The 19,160-nt window shown below is 46.4% G+C and overlaps 1 protein-coding gene across 3 annotated transcripts in view; it reads right to left on the bottom strand.

Moving 5' to 3' along the window:
- The window catches only part of RNF216 (ring finger protein 216), a 149,544-nt gene that overhangs the window by 20,689 nt on the left and 109,695 nt on the right, over window positions 1–19,160 (bottom strand). For all 3 annotated transcript variants that reach the window (XM_028088420.2, XM_028088422.2, XM_028088421.2), the window contains exon 14: window positions 5,662–5,759. In XM_028088420.2, the coding sequence (XP_027944221.1) occupies window positions 5,662–5,759 (98 nt within the window). The remainder of the gene's footprint in view (window positions 1–5,661; window positions 5,760–19,160) is intronic.

Below are 19,160 nucleotides of genomic sequence, written 5' to 3'. Positions count from 1 at the left end.
AGAAGAGTGATTTGGGAACTAGATTCTAAACTAGGCAGGAAACAAACAGCCCTACAGGATGTGTTTCTGGGCAAGACAGGAAGAGAAGCCTGGGCTGCAGCTGTGTCTCCTGACCTTGTGTTCAAACAGGAAGGTTCACTGCCTTCCCCTACATAACCAACCTAGATCCTACAGCTCCAAGAGTATTTGTTCTCACCACTTTTTTTTTTTTAAAGATCTTATTTATTTATTTGACAGAGAGAGACACAGCAAGAGAGAGAACACAAGCAGCGGGAGTGGGAGAGGGAGAAGCAGGCTTCCCGCTGAGCAGGGAGCCCGATGCGGGCCTCGATCTCAGGACCCTGGGATCATGACCCGAGCCGAAGGCAGACGCTTAATGAACAGGTGCCTCCTGTTCTCACCACTTTTAAGTATGTTGGTAATTTCTGTTTGGGAGCTATCTTCATTTTCTGTGGCATATACTATTCAAAATGTTAGATGGCTTTCCTTTGTGAATGTATCTTTTTTTATTGTGGTAAAATGCACAGAAAATTTCCATTTTAGGGACGCCTGGGTGGCTCAGTCGGTTAAGCGTCTGCCTTCAGCTCAGGTCATGATCCCAGGGTCCTGAGATCAAGTTCCGCATCGGGCTCCCTGCTCGGTGGGAAGCCTGCTTCTCCCTCTCCCCCTGCTTGTGCCCTCTCTCTCTCTGTCAAATAAATAAATAAAATCTTAAATTTTTTTTACATTTTAGCCATTTTAAAGTGTACAATTCAGGGGCATTTAATATAATCCTAGTGATATGCAACCATCACTGCTATCTAGTTCTAGAACATTTTCATCATCCTCAAAGAAAACTCCACACCTATTAAGCGGTCACTTCCCACGCCCCCCTTTCCCCGCAACACCTAATCTGCATTCTGTCTCTAATGGACTTGTCTACTCTTTACACAGGCAAATATCCACATGCCTAAGAACCTTTCATATAAATGGAACCACACGAGTTGTGGCCTTCTGGGTTTGGCCCCTCTCACTGAGCAGGTCTCCGAGGTTCAGTCTGTGATGTAGCATGGACCTTCATTCTCTTTTTACGGTTGAATAATATCTCACTCTGCAGGATACTGTACTTTGTTTACCATTCATCACTTGAAGGACATCTGGGTTGCTTCCTTCTTTGGCTGTTGTGAATAGTGCTGCTAGGAACATTCATGTCCAAGCTTTTGTTGGAATACCTGCCTCATCTCATACCAGTTATGATGCTGTATTTTACGACTCAGCATTAGCTTATAATCCCGTGTGTACCCTGCTGTTTCTTATTTTTCACACTTGGCAACTGGCAGAGAGCCAGGAAGGACTATATGGTGGGGAAAGGAAGTGAAGGCCTTGGAGGACTCCCTCTCTACAAAAATACCAGATTGCTCTGGACATCTTTGAGATCGATGCCACCATCAAATACTTCAAAGGCGCAGGGGTGCTGATTCTCAACATATCTCCTTTTACTTCTTTGGCCTGTACAGATAGGGGGTCTTGGAGAACATTACTGTATGTTCTGTATGGAGAATGTGCATTACTGTAAGCCCAATCGAGTGCTGACCCCACCTGCAACTGCTGTTCCAGACGTCATTTCTTACAAGAGCAAATCAACCTAACCTCTGGCAACTGGTATGCAGCTTCTGATCTGGAACATGCTTTCTCTGTCCAATACACGGAGAGCACCAGAAGCAGTTGGCAAGGAACTTGATCATCTATCATCCAAAAGGACAATACGCTGGTCTATTATTCAAATGACATGCAGACAGAACCTGGGTGCACAGAGTAGCAGGTACTCCAGGGTACCAGGGTACAGTAAGGTGGTATATCCTTGCCAGAAGACGGGAGGTAAATCCCTTGAAGATACAGGGGTCTGTAATCTCTATGACCCTCTGGTGGTCTGGAGGTCAGGTGTGTGTATCAGGCTATGCCTTCCAAAGCTAAGCACATGTCACCGTGTCTTCTAACACCTACCACAAAGAAAGAAGTCCGACACTTAGGAAGCCTTTCTGGATTTTGGAATTAACGTATAATCACACTTGGATGTGCCTCTCTGTTCCATCTACTGCCGGTACAAAAGGCCGCCAAGTTTAAGTAGGGCCCAGACCGAGACCCTGGATGGAGCCACCGGCGGGAACGGATAGGACAGAGGACGGAGGTCCTGCTTCGGAAAGGAACCAACTCCTCTCCTGCTAAGAGTCTAGACTCTAGAAAAGCTAGACTTTTCTAGTTGGAGTGGCATGTGTGATTACTACGTATGTCATCGACTGTTGCCATAAACTTAATCACCTCTACAAGATCCCTTCGCCATGTCAGGTAAAGATACTCACAGGTTCTGGGGATTAGGACCTTCTGCCCACCACAGTCTGCCCTCCGGCCTCCAGATTCATATCCACCCTACATCCCTACAGTCACCTCAACCCAGGACCCCCAAGGTCTCAAATACCATGGTGTTGCTCGGAGTCCCAAATCTCACCATCTAAATCAAGTACAGGTGAAGACTCTGGATATAACCCATTCTGGGACAACTTCCTCGCCAAAAAGGGAGAAAATGGAAGGAAAAAAAGGAGTTATCACTTATAATCAATTTAGAAATCCAGCTGGGCAAGCTCCCTTATATTTCAGATCTGAGAACCCTCTGTGATCATGGCACTACTGAGTAAGCCTTCCTTTTCTCAAGAAAGGTAGTGTGTTTGCAGCAGAGTAGTTTTTAGTCAACGCACTTCCTTACTCTAGAACTCTGAGCATCTGGTGGACTTGTTCCTTCCATACCCCGCGTCTTTCAGTCCAAGGTGACAGTGTTTCTGCTGATATGAGCATTCTCATCCACAGCTCATTCCTAGACAAGCCCATCTCTACTTCGGGTTTCTGCTGAGATGGCTGAGGGGTGATGCCTGAGCTTCCTAGAGGCTCTCTCGGTCTGACTGAAGGGATCTGAAGGGTTCCCCCTTGACCTCCTGAGAGCCTTTACTTGACTGAAGACTTTGATATTTGGAACACATCCTGATCTTCTCTCTAGGAGCATGCTTTTCCTGACAGCTAAAGTCTTAATTTTGGGGTCTTTTGTCACCTGGGCAGGATGGGAGTTTCAGAAACAACCAAATCCTGTTCCTGCCTCTCAATCTCTCCTTCCGCTCACACTTTCCTCTCACAACCACTCAGTCCAGAAGTTTCCTTTTTTTTTTTTAAAGATTTTATTTATTTATTTGAGAGAGAATGAGATAGACAGCACGAGAGGGAAGAGGGTGAGAGGGTCAGAGGGAGAAGCAGACTCCTTGCCGAGCAGGGAGCCCGACGCGGGACTCGATCCCGGGACTCCAGGACCACGACCTAAGCCGAAGGCAGTCGCTTAACCAACTGAGCCACCTAGGCGCCCAGTCCAGAAGTTTCCTCAGCTACATGTCCAGACCCATCATCTACACCTTTTGCTTTCTGCACAACTGCAGACGAACCAGCTAAGCTTCCTGCCACAGAAACGAGAACACGCTCCGCGTTTACTTCTGAGTCCTCATCAGCAGACCTTTACAGCCACAGCTCCACGAGCAGTCTGTTTGTGGGGATTCAGGTATTCTCCAAGGCAATTTTGGCTTTGCCCATAATGCTCCTCACTTGCTTCTGAGTCCTCAAGGGGGAGGTTTCTAAAATCCCTATTTCTACTAGTTCAAGGCAGTCTAGGCTTTTTTCTACCACGCTTTTCAAAATTGCTTCAGCCTCTACCCATTGCCCAATTCCAAACATACTTCCATATTTCTAGGTATATACAGCAGCATCCCACTTCTGGCCCCCCAATTTGTGTTAGTTTTCTACTGCTGCTGTAACAGACCACAATTTTATTAGCTTAATCTAATACAAATGCATTCTTTTACAGTTCTGTAGGTCAGAAGTCCAGCACAGGTCTCCTCAGACAAAAATCAAGGTGTCACTGGGCTATGTCACCTACTCTGGGAGAGAATCTATTTGCTACTCCTGTGGGCTGTCAGCAGAATTCTCTGAGGCTGTGGGACTGAGATCCCTGTTTTCTTCCTGGCTGCCAACTGAAGGTTGCTCCGTTTCTAGAAATGGCCACATTCCTTGGCTCAAGGCCTTCTTCCTTCATCTCCAAAGCCAGCATCAGGGTCTGTCCATCACTACACCTCTATCTGACCAGAGAAAGGCTGTTTTTAAGGAGTCATGTGATTAGACTGGGTTTACCTGGATAATCCAGGATCATCTCCCCACCTCAACGTCCATAACCTTAATCACATCTGGAAAGTCCCTTTGGCCATAACAGGGTAACAGGCTCACAGGTTCCAGAGATTAGGGCAGGGACATCTTTGGGGGTCGTCTGCCTACCAAATTTGTGGTACAGAACAGTTAGGAAACCATTTGCTTAGATTTAAAATCCTGCTATGCCACTTACTACCTGCAGGATCACGTGCAAGTTTCTTGGGCTCTGTGCCTGTTGTATCGTTTTGTAAAACGAGGATAATATTACCTACTTGTGGTGGACACTGGAAGACTGTTAACTGCCCCTAATAGTCATTTCCCGCTTCATTCTCTTAAGTAATGAAACCTACTCCTCACCCTTTGAATTTTTTTTTTTTTTTTAAGATTTTATTTATTTACTTGACAGAGAGAAACACAGTGAAAGAGGGAACACAAGCAGGGGGAGTGGGAGAGGGAGAAGCAGGCTTCCCGCTGAGCAGGGAGCCTGATGTGGGGCTCGATCCCAGGACCCTGGGATCATGACCTGAGCCAAAGGCAGACACTTAACGACTGAGCCACCCGGGTGCCCCCTCACCCTTTGAATTTAAGCTGGACATAAAATCACGCGGCTAGAGATTACACATGGTGTCTGCCTTGAAGCTAGGTTGTGGCCACACTCAGTCTAGACCAATAGGGTAGAAGACAACACACACACACCCCTTACAACTTACACACACACCCCCACACACACACACCCTTACAGCTTAAAAGCTGCCAGGCAGGCAGCTTTTCTCTTTCTCCTTTTCTATGGGCTGGAGTGTAAATGTGGCTACAACCCAGTCACCATCATGTAGATGAGAACACCACTTCAGGGAATGGTGAAGCAATGTGATAAAGGAACCTGGTCTCTGAATGACTTCATGGGAAAGATCTGCCTGGCAAGGCTGGGCTATTATAGGAAAAAGAAATGGGCTTCTGTATTATTTAAGCCAATGTATTTAATGAGTAAATATTTGTACAGTGCTCAGCCACACAGGGAGTGCTAAACAGTAATGGTGCTTATTATTATTGACTGCATTATTCTGCATTCTGGAGACTATAATGCTGCTTAATGTCTCAGCCACCAGTATCCTATAGGAAGCATGGATATAAGCAACATTCGTGCAATCTAATCTAGTTAATATGTGTGATTTGCTTATTCGTTCAGATCATGAGGAGAAGAGAACTAGTATTTACTGAATTCGCATGCACCGGCACTGACTGTATTACACCAGATTCCAGGACCAGCTCCATGAGGCTGAAGAGACCAGCAAACAGACGGGGTTAGGGTCACTTCTGGAGGTTACTCTAGACCAGGGTGGCCCGAGAGCTTGTCCTTCCCACAACACTCACTGCCCTCCCTGGCCAAAGGGCAGGCTAACAGGGGAGCTAAGAACCAGTCACAAGCCCCTGAAGGAGGTTACTCACATGGAGGTTCGGTACTTGATGTCATCTTTCTCAGCCAGCTCTTCACAAGTGAGGCCATTGTGCTCTTTCCAGAGTCCCTGACACTTCCTACAGGTTTCCTGGGGATAGAGGAGAGACACAAAGACAGCTCCTGGTGAGGAGACACCATACAAGTTTCTGTTCAACAACAGGAAATGCAAAACAAGCTTCATGTGGCTTGAGTTTTTTTCTGATGATGGCTCTCCCTTTTAGCAGGGATATTTTTTTTTTTAAGATTTTATTTATTTATTTGAGAAAGAGAGAACGAGAGAGAGAGCACGTGAGGGGGGGAGGGTCAGAGGGAGAAGCAGACTCCCCGCTGAGCAGGGAGCCCGACGTGGGACTCGATCCAGAGACTCCAGGATCATGACCTGAGCCGAAGGCAGTCGCTTAACGACTGAGCCACCCAGGCACCCCTAGCAGGGATATTTCTAAAGACATCTCTCAAGAGAAAAGATAAGAATCATGAGAAGAAACCATGGAGAAACTTTCTTCTCCTTAGAGAGGAAAAAAAAGTGTTGCCCTCATCACCCAATTGGTAAAAGGCCTTCTAAAATGCCAGGAGCTACCTGAAAAAAACCCACAAAACACAGAAGACAGACTTATGTGATCTTGAGTTTTTCTTTTTTAAAGATTTTATTTGTCCATTTGAGAGAGAGAGAGAATGCGCACAGAGGAAGAGTGAGAGGGAGAAGCAAACTCCCTGTTGAGCAGAAAGCCCGATGTGGGGCTTGATCCTAGGATCCTGAGATCCAAGCCAAAGGCAGACGCTTAACCAAGTGAGCTACCCAGGCGCCCCTGATCTTGGGTTTTTAAAAATGAAATACTGTAAGCTGCTTGAGGGCAGGGTCTGTTTGGATCTCATTTATTTCTGTAATCCCCGTGCTCAGTGTTCCATTGTTGGTCAGGCATAGATTACATCTGTTGAACTGAAGAATGGTCTAGATTAGGATTACTAGGGGTCCTTATGAGAGACAACCCCCTAAGTCATCCCTTACTCATAAACACAGATATCAACCTCCACAGCTTAACCCCATTTATAAACATAATTTTTAAAAAAGATTTATTTACTTATATATTTGAGAGAGAGAGAGAGAGAGTGCATGAGCAGGAGGAGCAGGGGGAGAAGGAGAGAAACTCAAGCAGACTCCGTGCGAAGCCTGACATGGGGCTTGATCTCATGACCCTGAGATCAGGACTTGAGCTGAAACCAAGGGTCGGACGCTCAACCAACTGTGCCACCCAGGTGCCCCTATAAACATGAATTTAAAAAAAATTACTACTTTTTATTCTAGAAGCTTTCCTACTTTACAAAATTTGTATGTGTCAGGAACTATTTCACACCTGTAACAAGAACTTAAAGAAACGTTAACCCAGTTAAATTTCCATAAGTGGAAATTACAACCTTAATAAGTACAATGAAGGAAAAGTTGGGTGTTGTCAGCTTTAACTGGGAACCTGATCTAGTCTCGGGAGGGGAACAGTGAAGGCTTGAGAGGTGGAGTCTGAGTTCTGAAAGATGAGTCAAAGATAGTGAAAGGAGAATAGCATTCCAGACAGAGGGAAAGAAAGAGAATACTCTGGCAGATGAAGCTGGGCAAGTCTGGTTCCTGTGCTGGACTACAGAGAGTGAAAACAGGTCTGGTGAAGCCTGCAGGAATCAGGCCATGTGGACACGACTATCAGTGTGGCTTTTGTCTTAAGAGTGCCAGGAAGGCCTCCAGAGGTGTTAAGCATGGAAACACCATGATTAGGTATGTGGTTTAAAAGATCACTGTGTGTGGACAACAGCCTGGAGGGAGGAAAGAATGGACATGCCAAAGGCAGTGAGGAAACTGGTAAAGTCACCCAGTACAGAGACTGAGAAGGCCCAGACCAGGGAGGTAGGTGAGGGCAGGAAGGAAAGTTCACTGATTAGAGAGAAACTTAAGAGGGTGTCAAGGATGATTTCTTGGTTTCTGGTTCGTGCAACCCAAGACACAGATGGAGCTTGGCAACAGTGGAAAAGGTCTGGCTTGGGACGCCTGGTGGCTCAGTCAGTTAAGCGTCTGCCTTCGGCTCAGGTCATGATCCTAGGGTCCTTGGATCAAGACCCGCATCGGGCTCCTTGCTCAGGGGGAGCCTGCTTCTCCCTCTGCCTGTCACTCCCGCTGCTTGTACTTTCTCTCTCTCTCCAATAAATAGATAAAATCTTAAAAAAAAAAAAAAAGGTCTGGTTTGTCCATCTGTGGGACACCACTGGTGATGTCTGGCAGTGAGCTTGGGTGTCAATGTTTAGCATTTGGGAGTGGCCAGGTTAGGGGTCACCAGGAGACGTACTAGATTATATCCTGATGTCAATTCTAGAAACACTCCCATTGGTGTACTTGCCACTTATTATTGAACTTTCTCTAACATATTCTGCTGAGATGACTCAACAAGGCACAGAACAGTATGTACAGTATAGACGCTACCATTTCTACAGAACAAAGGTGGTGGGGGTGGGGGTGGGGAGAATACAGTGACCTATAAAGTCAACCTGAAAGGTTACCTAAGAAATTGGTAGTGCTGATTGTCCGAGTGGCTGGAAGGCAGAGGTGAGACTTCTTACTGCAGGCTTTTTTCACACCTTCTGAATCTTATACTATATAAATGTACTACCTAATTAAAAAATAAGTAATATTTAAAAAGAGAAATGAAGCGGACTGCTTGGGGAGCTGAGAACCTGAACAACCCTTTGGTGGACGTTGTAAACAGGCTTCAATCAGTGGAATGAGGTGGGTAGGGGTAGAGATGAGCCAATTAGAAATTCGATATTACACACCACTGCTTCCAAGGGATGCGATGTTCTTTGGTCCCCTACCTACAGTCCCTGCCGGTGAAGAGGCTAAATTAGTAGTGACTTAACGATTACACACCAAAATGTAAAGCAGCCGCAAACCTGTTTTTAAAAGACTTTGTGCCTGACTATTCTGGGAAAAGGGAGGATAAACAACAGCTGGAGAATAGATGAGCTGATATCTGGATCCTAACCTTTCAAACAATACTAACCTAGCCACCCACCAGGAAGAACAGCTCGACAACAATGCACAGCATTTACACCGCTTTTTTAGCATTCCTGGTGATGCAGTTATTAATTCATGGGACCTTCTTCATAAGAAAGAACACATTTTCTAAGTGAGACACGGTCTGTAACAGCAAGATGGCCTGGCCAAATGGAGTCAGTTGTGAGCAAGAGGTCAGAGGACGCCACCACTCACTTCCAAAATCACAGCAGTTCTCTGGCAAATCCAGGGGTAGATTTTCAGCCATGGTGTTTCTCAATGAAGGGCCCAGGAGTCCCAGAGAATAAAACGGAAATGTCTTTTGAAGAGACTAACTAGCTGGACATTGAAACCCACAATTAAAATAACGCAGGAGAATAGCAATCTGGGTAAATTTAACATTTGGAGCTTTCTGTTGTTTCTTTAAAATGTACCCTTCTCTTGTAAACAGTGTGAATTTCTCTCAAGCACAGCTAGGCTTTGTTCTTAGACTCAACAAATGCTTAAACAACACTAGGCAGAAGAAATGTTCCTGATACATTTCTAACACAAAGATAATTGCATTCTTCAAAGTGAGGTTAATGAGAAGGTCCTAAGGACCATTTTAGAAGGCAGAGTACACTCTGCATGCAACTTCAAAACACCCAGCACAAGCATATCCCAGCCATCAGATCTAATCAGCCCAGGGATGCAGTCATTAAGGACTGCTGTGGGTCTGGGTTCTTCATGGCAAAAGAGAGATTTCTGGTTAACTTTTATGCTGCCCCTTTAGTCCTCAAGATGCATCAAGGTGTTCGGACTATTCACTGAGGTCTCAGCTTTGCAATATAAAGACAACACTCCATAGCTTCCCTTCACCCACTTTCTGCTGCTTAAATACTGTCTTATGGGCAAGGCAGAGATTAAACTTGGCTTCAGATGACCCTGTCACAGAGCTGAGAGTTCTTCATTAAACAGCTTCCTCAAAGACCAGCGAACACGTGCCCCATCACCTGGTCTATGCACAGCTGAGCTTCCTGCTGCTGGCAAAGAGCCCAAGAAAAGATGAGACCAAGAGTCCCCCAAGTCACCAGGCTTTGTCCTCCTTGCTCACCACCCCTCCAGGCCTACTACGAAGTTGCTTGGCTCTCTGTGCACCCTGCATCTTACCTGCTGGATTTCCAGCCTTGTCTAGGCAGTGGAACATAGCAGAAACCGCTCACTTATTTTTAAATGGTTCCTCCAATGAAACTTCTAGATCCACTCTTCAGGGTAGAGAAGTTGCTGACCTAGATATGGGGCATGAGGCTGTGGCCAATTCAAACAGAATCTCTGAAACTCAAGTGCTCTGCTTTGCCATCTCAGGCACTCCAAAAATGGTGGGGCTGTAAGTCCCCAAACCCCTTAAATCAAAAGATGAGGCCCAGGTACCTGACACTTCACAAATGCTTAGCAAACTCCAGGAGCCACAGGGCCATGTGCGTTCAGACCATGCATGTCTCTCAGTTGTCAAGGTCACCGTTTCTTCCCCGCCTCCAGGTCCAAATGACACATGGACACCAACTTAGTCCAGCAAGAGACTGATTTTAAGACAGGAAAAAAGACCATGAGACCGATGCTGGAACCCTTGAGAATTAATAAAACTGGGCAAACTTAAAACTCAGCAGAATCGGGGCTTTTCCTTCCTTTAACTAAGGAAATCCAAGAACTTCTGTTTTTCCCAGGGTAAGGGTGCACACAGTCTCCTGAGGAAGTCAGATTAAGTGAGCAACCCACATGGAACACAGCGGAGTTAAGTATAATAGTGCACACACATGTGGGCTTGTGCACACATAAGACAGACAGCAAAGAGGGGGAGGAGCTAAGTCAGACAAGAGTTCTTTGAGGAGTTGGCATCTTCATGAGACTGAATAAAGCAAGTATCACAAGTGATGAGAACACCCAGGCAACCAATACAGTATTCCTCCCATCAGGATTGAGATCTCTCTGGGTGGTGCCTTCCCCAGCTCCAACGGCCATCAGAGCCAAATATCTAAAATGCAGAACCAGATCCTCAAACATTTCAACAATGAAATGATAATGTTAATATTTTAATGGGCACAAAAGGATTTCACATCATTAAATAAAATTATTTTGAAGTATAATTTCACCCCACCCTCTTAAAAACTTTCTATATCTAAGCATGTTTTACAAAGTATGTTACAACAGTAGCACACATACTTTATAAACAAACAAACATAAACTGGGGGGTGTTCTGTTCTACACAATTCTTCTGAGGCAGTGAGCAATCACAATGCTGTGTATCTACCGCTCTAGATACTGGAAAGTCACGGAAGGGACTTAGGGCAGCAATCTGTCTGGGGGCCTGTTTTTCCAAAAGCTTTGATGAATGGAAGAAGCTAGACCAGAAGTGTAAAGATGGCTGAGCAACAACTGGAAGAGTCTATGGAAGACATGCGGGTGAGAAGAGCCTGCCGTGATTCTGGGGTTCTGACACCGCTGGGCTGGTGGAAACATGAACTTGGATCAAGTGATGCAGGAGAAGCAGATCTGAGTGAGGGTGGGAAGCAGAGGTGTGAACATAAGTTTAATTTTAGACTAGCTTCCTTATTTATTTAAGAGCGAGCGAGCAAGCACACCCATACATGAGTGGGGGAGGTGGAGAGGGAGAGAAAGAATCCCAAGCAGACTCCGCACTCAGCATGGAGCATTACATGGGACTTGATCTCACAACCCTGAGATCATGACCTGAGTCAATAGAGTTGGACACTCAACTGACTGAGCCACCCAGATGCCCTTATTCACTCTTGATATTGTCCTATCGCTTGTCATATGCTGTATGAGATGCTGGGGAAAGCAATAAGCAAGTTAGACCCAGTTTCTACCTTCTTTTTCTTTTTTTTTCTTTAAAGTAAGCTCTATGCCCAGTGTGGGGCTTGAACTCATGACCCTGAGATCAAGAGTCACGTGCTTTACCAACTGAGCTAGCCATGCGCCCCACTACCTTTTTTTTTTTTAAAGATTTTATTTATTTGAGAGAGCGAGGAAGGGAGGGAGGGATAGATCATGCGAGTGGGGGGGGGAGGAGCAGAGGCATAGGGACAAGCAGAATCTGCGCTGGGTGTAGGGCCCGATGCAGGGCTTAATCCCATGACCCTGAGATCAGGACCTGAGCCAAAACCAAGAGGCAGACGCTCAACTGACTGAGCCACGCAGGCGCCCCTCTCCCTGCAATATGTCCTTGAAGTGTACGTTTTAGTGAAGAAGAGAAATATGAAACAAACAGGACACAGAGCTACAACAGCGACAGAACATTTCAGAGGAACAGCCCTAGGTGCCGTAAGGGCAAAATAGCAGTTATATTAGCTTGGAGACCAAGAAAGCCTTTTTGAGACTGTGACGCGGAAGCAGAGCCCTGAAGGGTGTGCAAAATTATCCAGGTATGGGGGGAAGGGTGTTCCAGGCAGAGAGAAGGTAGTGTGTGAAGGCTTTGAAGCAGGAGAAGACCTGTCTCAATGGAGGAGCACAGAAGAAGTTGGTTCGGCTGGAGCTCAAGGGGCAGGGCTTGGAGTGGCCAGTGAATCCTGCTTCCTACTGCTTCCTGCTGCAGGCAGGCACTGAGGCTGGAAGGAGAGTGGAAAGCCAGGGTGTGGGTGAGAAACGCAATGCTCTGATTTACATTTTCAAAAGATCATGCTGTTTGCACAGGCAGGAAATGGCTCCTGATGGTGGAGACTAGATTGTAGGACCTTATAGCAATCTCCTCACTGAAACTCGGGCCAAGTAAATAACTTCTAGGCGAACAAGCCCTAGAGTCTGGATTTGATTCTTGGCCAGACTTCCTTCATAGCCCTCCACCAATAAGGCTATGACCTACTTCCTGAACCAAGCTGTGCCAACACTGAGCCTGGCAGGGGTAAGGCCGCCCTGTGACTGGGGAAAATGGCAACGGGCCTATCTTTTCTTGTTAGAATAAGAGAACCACTTTGCCAATATGGCTTCAGAAAGGGACTTTATTTTGAAAAGCAGGTAAGATTTTCAGTTTTGGCTCTTTAGATGAGTTGCCCACTGAAATGTTGTCTATATGTACGGGAGCACCATTAAAAAAAATATTTTATCCCAAGTTTTTATTTAAATTCAAGTTAGTTTAACATATAGTGTAGTATTGGTTTCAGGAGAATTTAGTGATTCATCACTTACATACAACACCCAGTGCTCATCATAACAAGGGCCCTTCTTAATGGCCATCACCCATTTGCCCCACCCCCACCCACCTCCCCAAAATTTTATTTTTTCTCTTTTTAAAAAAGATTTAGGAGCACCGGGTGGCTCAGTTGGTTAACCAACTGCCTTCGGCTTGGGTCATGATCCTGGAGACCCAGAATCGAGTCCTGCATCGGGCTCCCTGCTCAGTGGGGAGTCTGCTTTGCCCTCCAACCCTCCCCCCCTCATATTCTCTCTCAAATAAATAAATAAAATCTTAAAAAAAAAGATTTGATAGATAGAAAGAAGAGAGACTGTGCACTTTGGGGGGGGGGCAGAGAGAGAGGGAGAGAGAGAGAATCCTAAGCAAACTCTGTGCTGAGCCCTGAGCCAGGCCAACATGGGGCTTGATCTCATGACCCTGAGATCATGACCTTAGGCGAAAAAAAGAGTCAGACGCTTAACCAATGGTGCCACCCAGGCACCCCAGGAAGGGGAGCATCTTTTTTTTTTTTTTAAGATTTTATTTATTCATTTGAGACACAGAGATACAGAGAGAGAACATGAGCAGTGGGAGAGGCAGAGGGAGAGGGAGAAGGAGACTCCCTGCCGAGCCAGGAGCCCGATGTGGGGCTCGATCACCGGACCCCGGGATCATGACCCAAGCCAAAGGCAGATGCTAAACCAACTGAGCCACCCAGGTGCCCCAGGAAGGGGAGCATCTTTAACATGCGTCTTGAACTCACATATTCCTCCTGCTACCCCACCCACAGCACTGGTTCAAGGTTCCAAACCTATACATCTTCCACTACGTGGTGATTCACACACAAAGCTCATTTCTTTTTTAAAGATTTTATTTATTTATTTGACAGAGACACAGCGAGAGAGAGAACATAAGCAGGGGGAGTGGGAGAGGGAGAAGCAGGCTTCCCGCTGAGCAGGGAGCCTGATGCGGGGCTTGATCCCAGTACACTGGGATCATGACCCGAGCTGAAGGCAGACGCTTAACAACTGAGCCACCCAGGTGCCCCCCAAAACCTCATTTCATCTTTACATCAACTTGACAAGGAAGTACTGGACCATTATTTCCATTCTTTTTTAAAATTTATTTTTTTGACGGGGGAGGGGCAGAGGGAGAGAGAGAATCCAAAGCAGGCTCACTCTCACGACCCTGAGATCATGACCTGAGCGGACATTTAACGACTGAGTCACCCAGGCACCCCTCCATTCTTTTTTAAAAAAGTAAATGAGAAAAGGAAGGCTCAGAGAGGCAAATTAACTTGTTTAAGGCCACGAATCTATGGACTCTGCTTCATTCCAAATCCACTTGCTCTTTCCACTCTGTTCTCACTGCTTGCCAGCATGGTGTTTGCTAGCAAGAACAGGTCATTGTTTACTGGAAAACCCAAGGGCACGAGGCTATGAGACAAGCCCTGAGGTTACAATGGGCATCTTGTGTGAGAGCATATGAAAGAGCAGCAAGGCCGCGGAGAGCCCAGCGTCAGGGTTTGGAGGGCGCGGACAACCAGCTGCAGCTGTGCAGGATGCCTGCTTCCCTGTGCTTCCTGGAGAGCTGGGAATGACCCAGCAAGAGGCAGGATGGGCTAGGATTAAACCTGAGGATACCATTTCTTAATGATAATGATAGGAACCTGCTAATCAAGCAATCTTAGACTGGACACACACGAGGAAGTAGCTTTTCCTGCTACCTTTGGCCAGCTGCATGTCTGGTGGGGCCCCGGAGGAAGTGTGTTTTTAGATTTCCATTAGATGTGCAAACAGGCTCAATGTGAGTGTTCCACACCAGAACCAAGTATCACTTACTTGGTTTTTCTATCACCCAGCCCCTGGGCCCTCATTTGTACATATTTGCCACTCACTTCCCCAAAGGGGGCCAGGACAATGATGTACAGAGACCCACTAATGACAGTGACTGAGACCATCTCATCCCACCATCACTGCTCTGGGTGAGATTCTGCTCCCACGGAGACTGGTAAGTGAGACATATCTGCGCTGAAACACCCTCCCTTTCCCTCCCTCGCTCCCTTCAACAAACACCTCCTGAGAGAGAGAGCCTGCCACTTCGACCAGGCTCTATTCCCAACGAAGGATCAGTGAACAAATGAGGGTCTACTCCCTGGAGTCTTTTTTTTTTTTTAAGATTTTATTTATTTATTTGACAGAGAGAGACACAGTGAGAGAGGGAACACAAGCAGGGGGAGCGGGGGAGGGAAAAGCAGGCTTCCCGCCGAGCAGGGAGTCTGATGTGGGGCTCGATCCCAGAACACTGGGATCATGACCTGAGCGGAAGTCGCTTAACGACTGAGCCACCCAGGCGCCCCTGGAGTCTACGTTCTGACAGACAAATAGATAAAGGTCCACTCTGCAGGAAGACCACGAACACTACGGGCACAAGTGTGGGTAGGGAGGCTGCCCTTTGACACTGGTATGAAGGACAGCCTTGTGCGGGGGTGGCGTTCCAGTGTGAACCTGAAGGGGATCTGGCAGAGTGGAAGCAGGGGGGTGGAGTCACCTGGGAGAGCAGGAGAGGAGCTCAGAGAAGCAGCCCCCGGGGGCCTCATGGCTGATCCCGAGCCGGCATCCAGGGCCAGCATGGTTGGCCTCCAGTCAGTGACACATGCCTGACACCCTCAACCTGGCAATGCTCTGCCTAAATGTCCCTTTTCTTCTGGCAACACCTAACCGTCAGTCCTCATTTCAAACGCTAGGGGCTCTGGGAGACCCAAATGACCTGGGCAAGAGTTGGCACTCTTTCCCTGGACTCCTGGAGCACTTGGCTCCTACTCTATTACAGCACTTTTGTCTTGTAATTATCTGATTACATCACATCTCCAAGAAGCCAAGCCCTGCTTACAGGCAAAGACTATGTGCTCTGCTGATCACTACAGGCAGACTTGGAATGGAAGTTTCAACTAACCTATTTTAAAAAACGTTACCCTTTGAGTGCCTATTTTGTGTCACATGGGGATGCACTGAATAAACCAGCAAAATTCTGGATCACAAGGTGCTTACAGCCTAGCACACAATGTCTCAGGTGTCTCTGGGTTTCTAGGGCCACACACTAGGTCTGACCCACACAAGGGAGTGAATATATAAAAAACTTCAGAGATGGAGGCTGGCGAACACAAAGCACATTCCTCTTCATGTGGAGTTACAAATACACCTCCCAGTCTTACTCCTGGGACTTCTGCATTTTATATGTAAAAAAGGCATTTGAAATCTCTTAGTAAAATGAACCCCTTCCCCAAAGAACATTATCTCCTCCTCATCATGTCCTCATATTTATAATCATGCAAAGTACAATGAAGAGTTCATGAGAAAATCAAGTTCTACATAAGACACTTTCAGGGGGAGCTTGGCTGGTTCAGTTGGTTAGAGCATATGGCTCTTGAACTAAGGGTCATGAGTTTAAGCCCCACGTTGGGTATAGAGCTTACTTAAAAAAAAAATCAACGGGATTTAAGAAAACTTAAAACAAATTATTAAACAAAACAAAACAAATTCAAATCTGGGCATGGCCAGGCGACATCTCTGGGCAACAGTACCGAAGAATAGACTTCTCTGGGAAAGATTTCTTATGTTATACATACATACACTAAACTAAATTTTTAAACGTGTGCCTTGGATGCATACCTCCCATTTCTAGATACAGAAGCTGACTTTGAAAAAAAGAAATCTCTAAAACCTTACTCCTGCAGATTAGAAAGAAGCCAAGCATTCCTTACTTGAGATTCATTAGGACTAGGTGACAAATTGGAATGGATGGCTTCGAATTTGGTTTCTGTGCTAATGCTGCCCCCTAGGGATAGAAAGTTAAAAAGGCACCGAGACTTCGGGAGTCACCCTGCCTAGGAGAGAGCGATGCTTGAGAAATCCAGACTGGGAAAACCAGCTACATCATGATCACAGTGGCCTGCTTTTTTACTCTGCTATGGGGACCAGGACTTTTGAGATAAAGGGGATGTAAAGGCTTCCTGGAATAAAGGCAAGTTTAATTTTACCTTTACCAGAATAACAAAAATACCAATTCCCTTACAGAGTTATTCAAATACTGATGACTGTTTCTCTCGAATGACCATTTAACAAAATCACTGGGATGAGATCAATGCCAGGGGGTGGGTATTTATATAGAAATTAGGAGACAAATAGGTTGAGTTCCTACTAGGTACTATGACTACTGCTCTGGGCACTGGGGAAGAAAAATGAACAAATACAGCCCCGACCTTCATGGGAGTTACTGAGGATAACTTTATGTTAAGTAAGTAAAATACATGTAAGACAGGATTTTATGTGCTAAGGAGAAAATTACAGGAAGCAAGAATATTCTGGGGTGCTGAGGTACAGAGATCGCTCACGATTATAAAGTGGGTGGTTGGGGAAGACCTGAGAAGATGTATTTATTTATTAAAAAAAATTTATTTATTTGAGAGAGGCACAGTGAGAGAGGGAACACAAGCAGGGGGAGAGAAAGCAGGAGAAGCAGGCTTCCTGGGAAGCAGGCAGTCCGATGTGGGGCTCGATCCCAGGACCCTGAGATCATGACCCCTGAGCCAAAGGCAGACGCTTAACCAACTGAGCCACCCAGGCGCCCTGAGAAGGTGTATTTTAAAAAAGATTTGAGGAAGGTGAGGAAATGAGTTTTGTGATGTGTGGGGGAAAAGCATTCCAGGCCCCTGGAACAGCAAGGAGCGAGGTGGGAAGGCCAGTAAAAAGGAGATTGGGGCAGCCAGGGCCTGTGAGGCCTGGGAGGTGATGACGGGACTGTGGCGCGTACCTGGAGTAAAGAGAGGTTGAGTTGAAGAGGATTCTCTCTCAAAGGGCCCGAGTAGGTGAGTCCCAAAGAACCCCTATGTGCCGGCACCCCTTTCATGGAGAGCTCTCCTGCTTTGAGCCATCCTGTCTCTGCGAGGGCTGAAAGGGAAGGAGGGCAGGGGTCGTGACTAAGCCCAGGCCAAAGGGGCTTGCTCACAGGAGATGCTCAACACAAGAGTATGAGATTGTGGAACCAAAGTCACTTACAGCTATGATGTTCATACTATGAATTGCAACACACTGATGGGTTGTGAAATCATTTCAGTAGATTGTGACCGGTGTATATTTGTTCATTTATTTTTCAAACTACAACAGAAAAGAAAATACTGGAGTATACGCCACATGTCAGGTAACTGTTTTGTAAAACTACTGTTTTGGTCACATACAAGTATATTTACGTACATATTGGTTTTACGGTTCACGGTAGGTCACACTCAAAATAGTCTGAAAGCCATCAACTTAGCATTCATTCATTCATGAACCAAAAAGTTTACTTTTTATTTTTTTAAATATTTTTATTTGCGAGAGAGCAAGTGAGCAAGCGAGCACACAAGCAGGGGGAGTGGCAGGCAGAGAGAGTAGCAGGCTCCCCGCTGAGCAAGGACCCCCCCCACCCCACGCAGAACTCGATCCCAGGACCCTGGGATCATGACCTGCGTCCGAAGGCAGATGCTTAAGTGACTGAGCCACCCAGGTGTCCCTAAAAGTTTTTTTAATTATATTTATTTGAGTGATTAATAAAAGAGAGTGAATGTAAGCTCATGAGTGGGCGGGGGGAGGGGGCAGAGGGAGAGGGAGAAGCAGATTCCCTGATGAGCAGAGAGCCTGACCTGGGCCTTAATCCCAGGACTCTGAGATCATGGCCTAAACTGAAGGCAGACACTTAAATGGACTGAGCCACCCAGGTGCCCCCCAAAAGTTTATTATTATTATTATTAAAGATTTTATTTATTTATTTGATAGAGATAGTGAGAGAGGGAACACAAGCAGGGGGAGTGGGAGAGGGAGAAGCAGGCTTTCTGCTGAGCAGGGAGCCCGATGCAGGGCTTGATCCCAGGACCCTGGGATCATGACCTGTGCCGAACGCAGATGCTTAACGAATGAGCCCCCCCAGACGTCCCCCAAAGGTTTATTTAAAAAAGACTGATATATTTATTTTGAGAAAGAGTGCATGTGTGCGGGGTGGGGGATGGGGGTTGCGGGGAGAGGAGCAGGGGGAGAAGGAGAGAGAGAATCTCAAGCAGACTCCCTGCTCCATAGGGAGCCCAACATGGGGCTCAATTCCACAACCCCAAGATCATGATCCAAGCCGAAATCAAGAGATGGACGCGCAGCTGAGTGACCCAGGCACCCCGAACCAAAAAGTTTTTTTTTTTATTAATTAACTTATTTGAGAGCGAGCGAGAATGAGTGGGGGGAGGGAAAGCAGGAGAGGGAAAAGTA

The sequence above is a fragment of the Eumetopias jubatus genome, unplaced genomic scaffold (genome assembly GCF_037043125.1).
Source record: "Eumetopias jubatus isolate StellerSeaLion01/CBP00866 unplaced genomic scaffold, mEumJub1_p1.0 scaffold_12, whole genome shotgun sequence".
NCBI classification, from domain to species: domain Eukaryota; kingdom Metazoa; phylum Chordata; class Mammalia; order Carnivora; family Otariidae; genus Eumetopias; species Eumetopias jubatus.
Note: the sequence above shows the minus strand (reverse complement) of the source record. Positions and strands in the feature narration are given on the sequence as shown.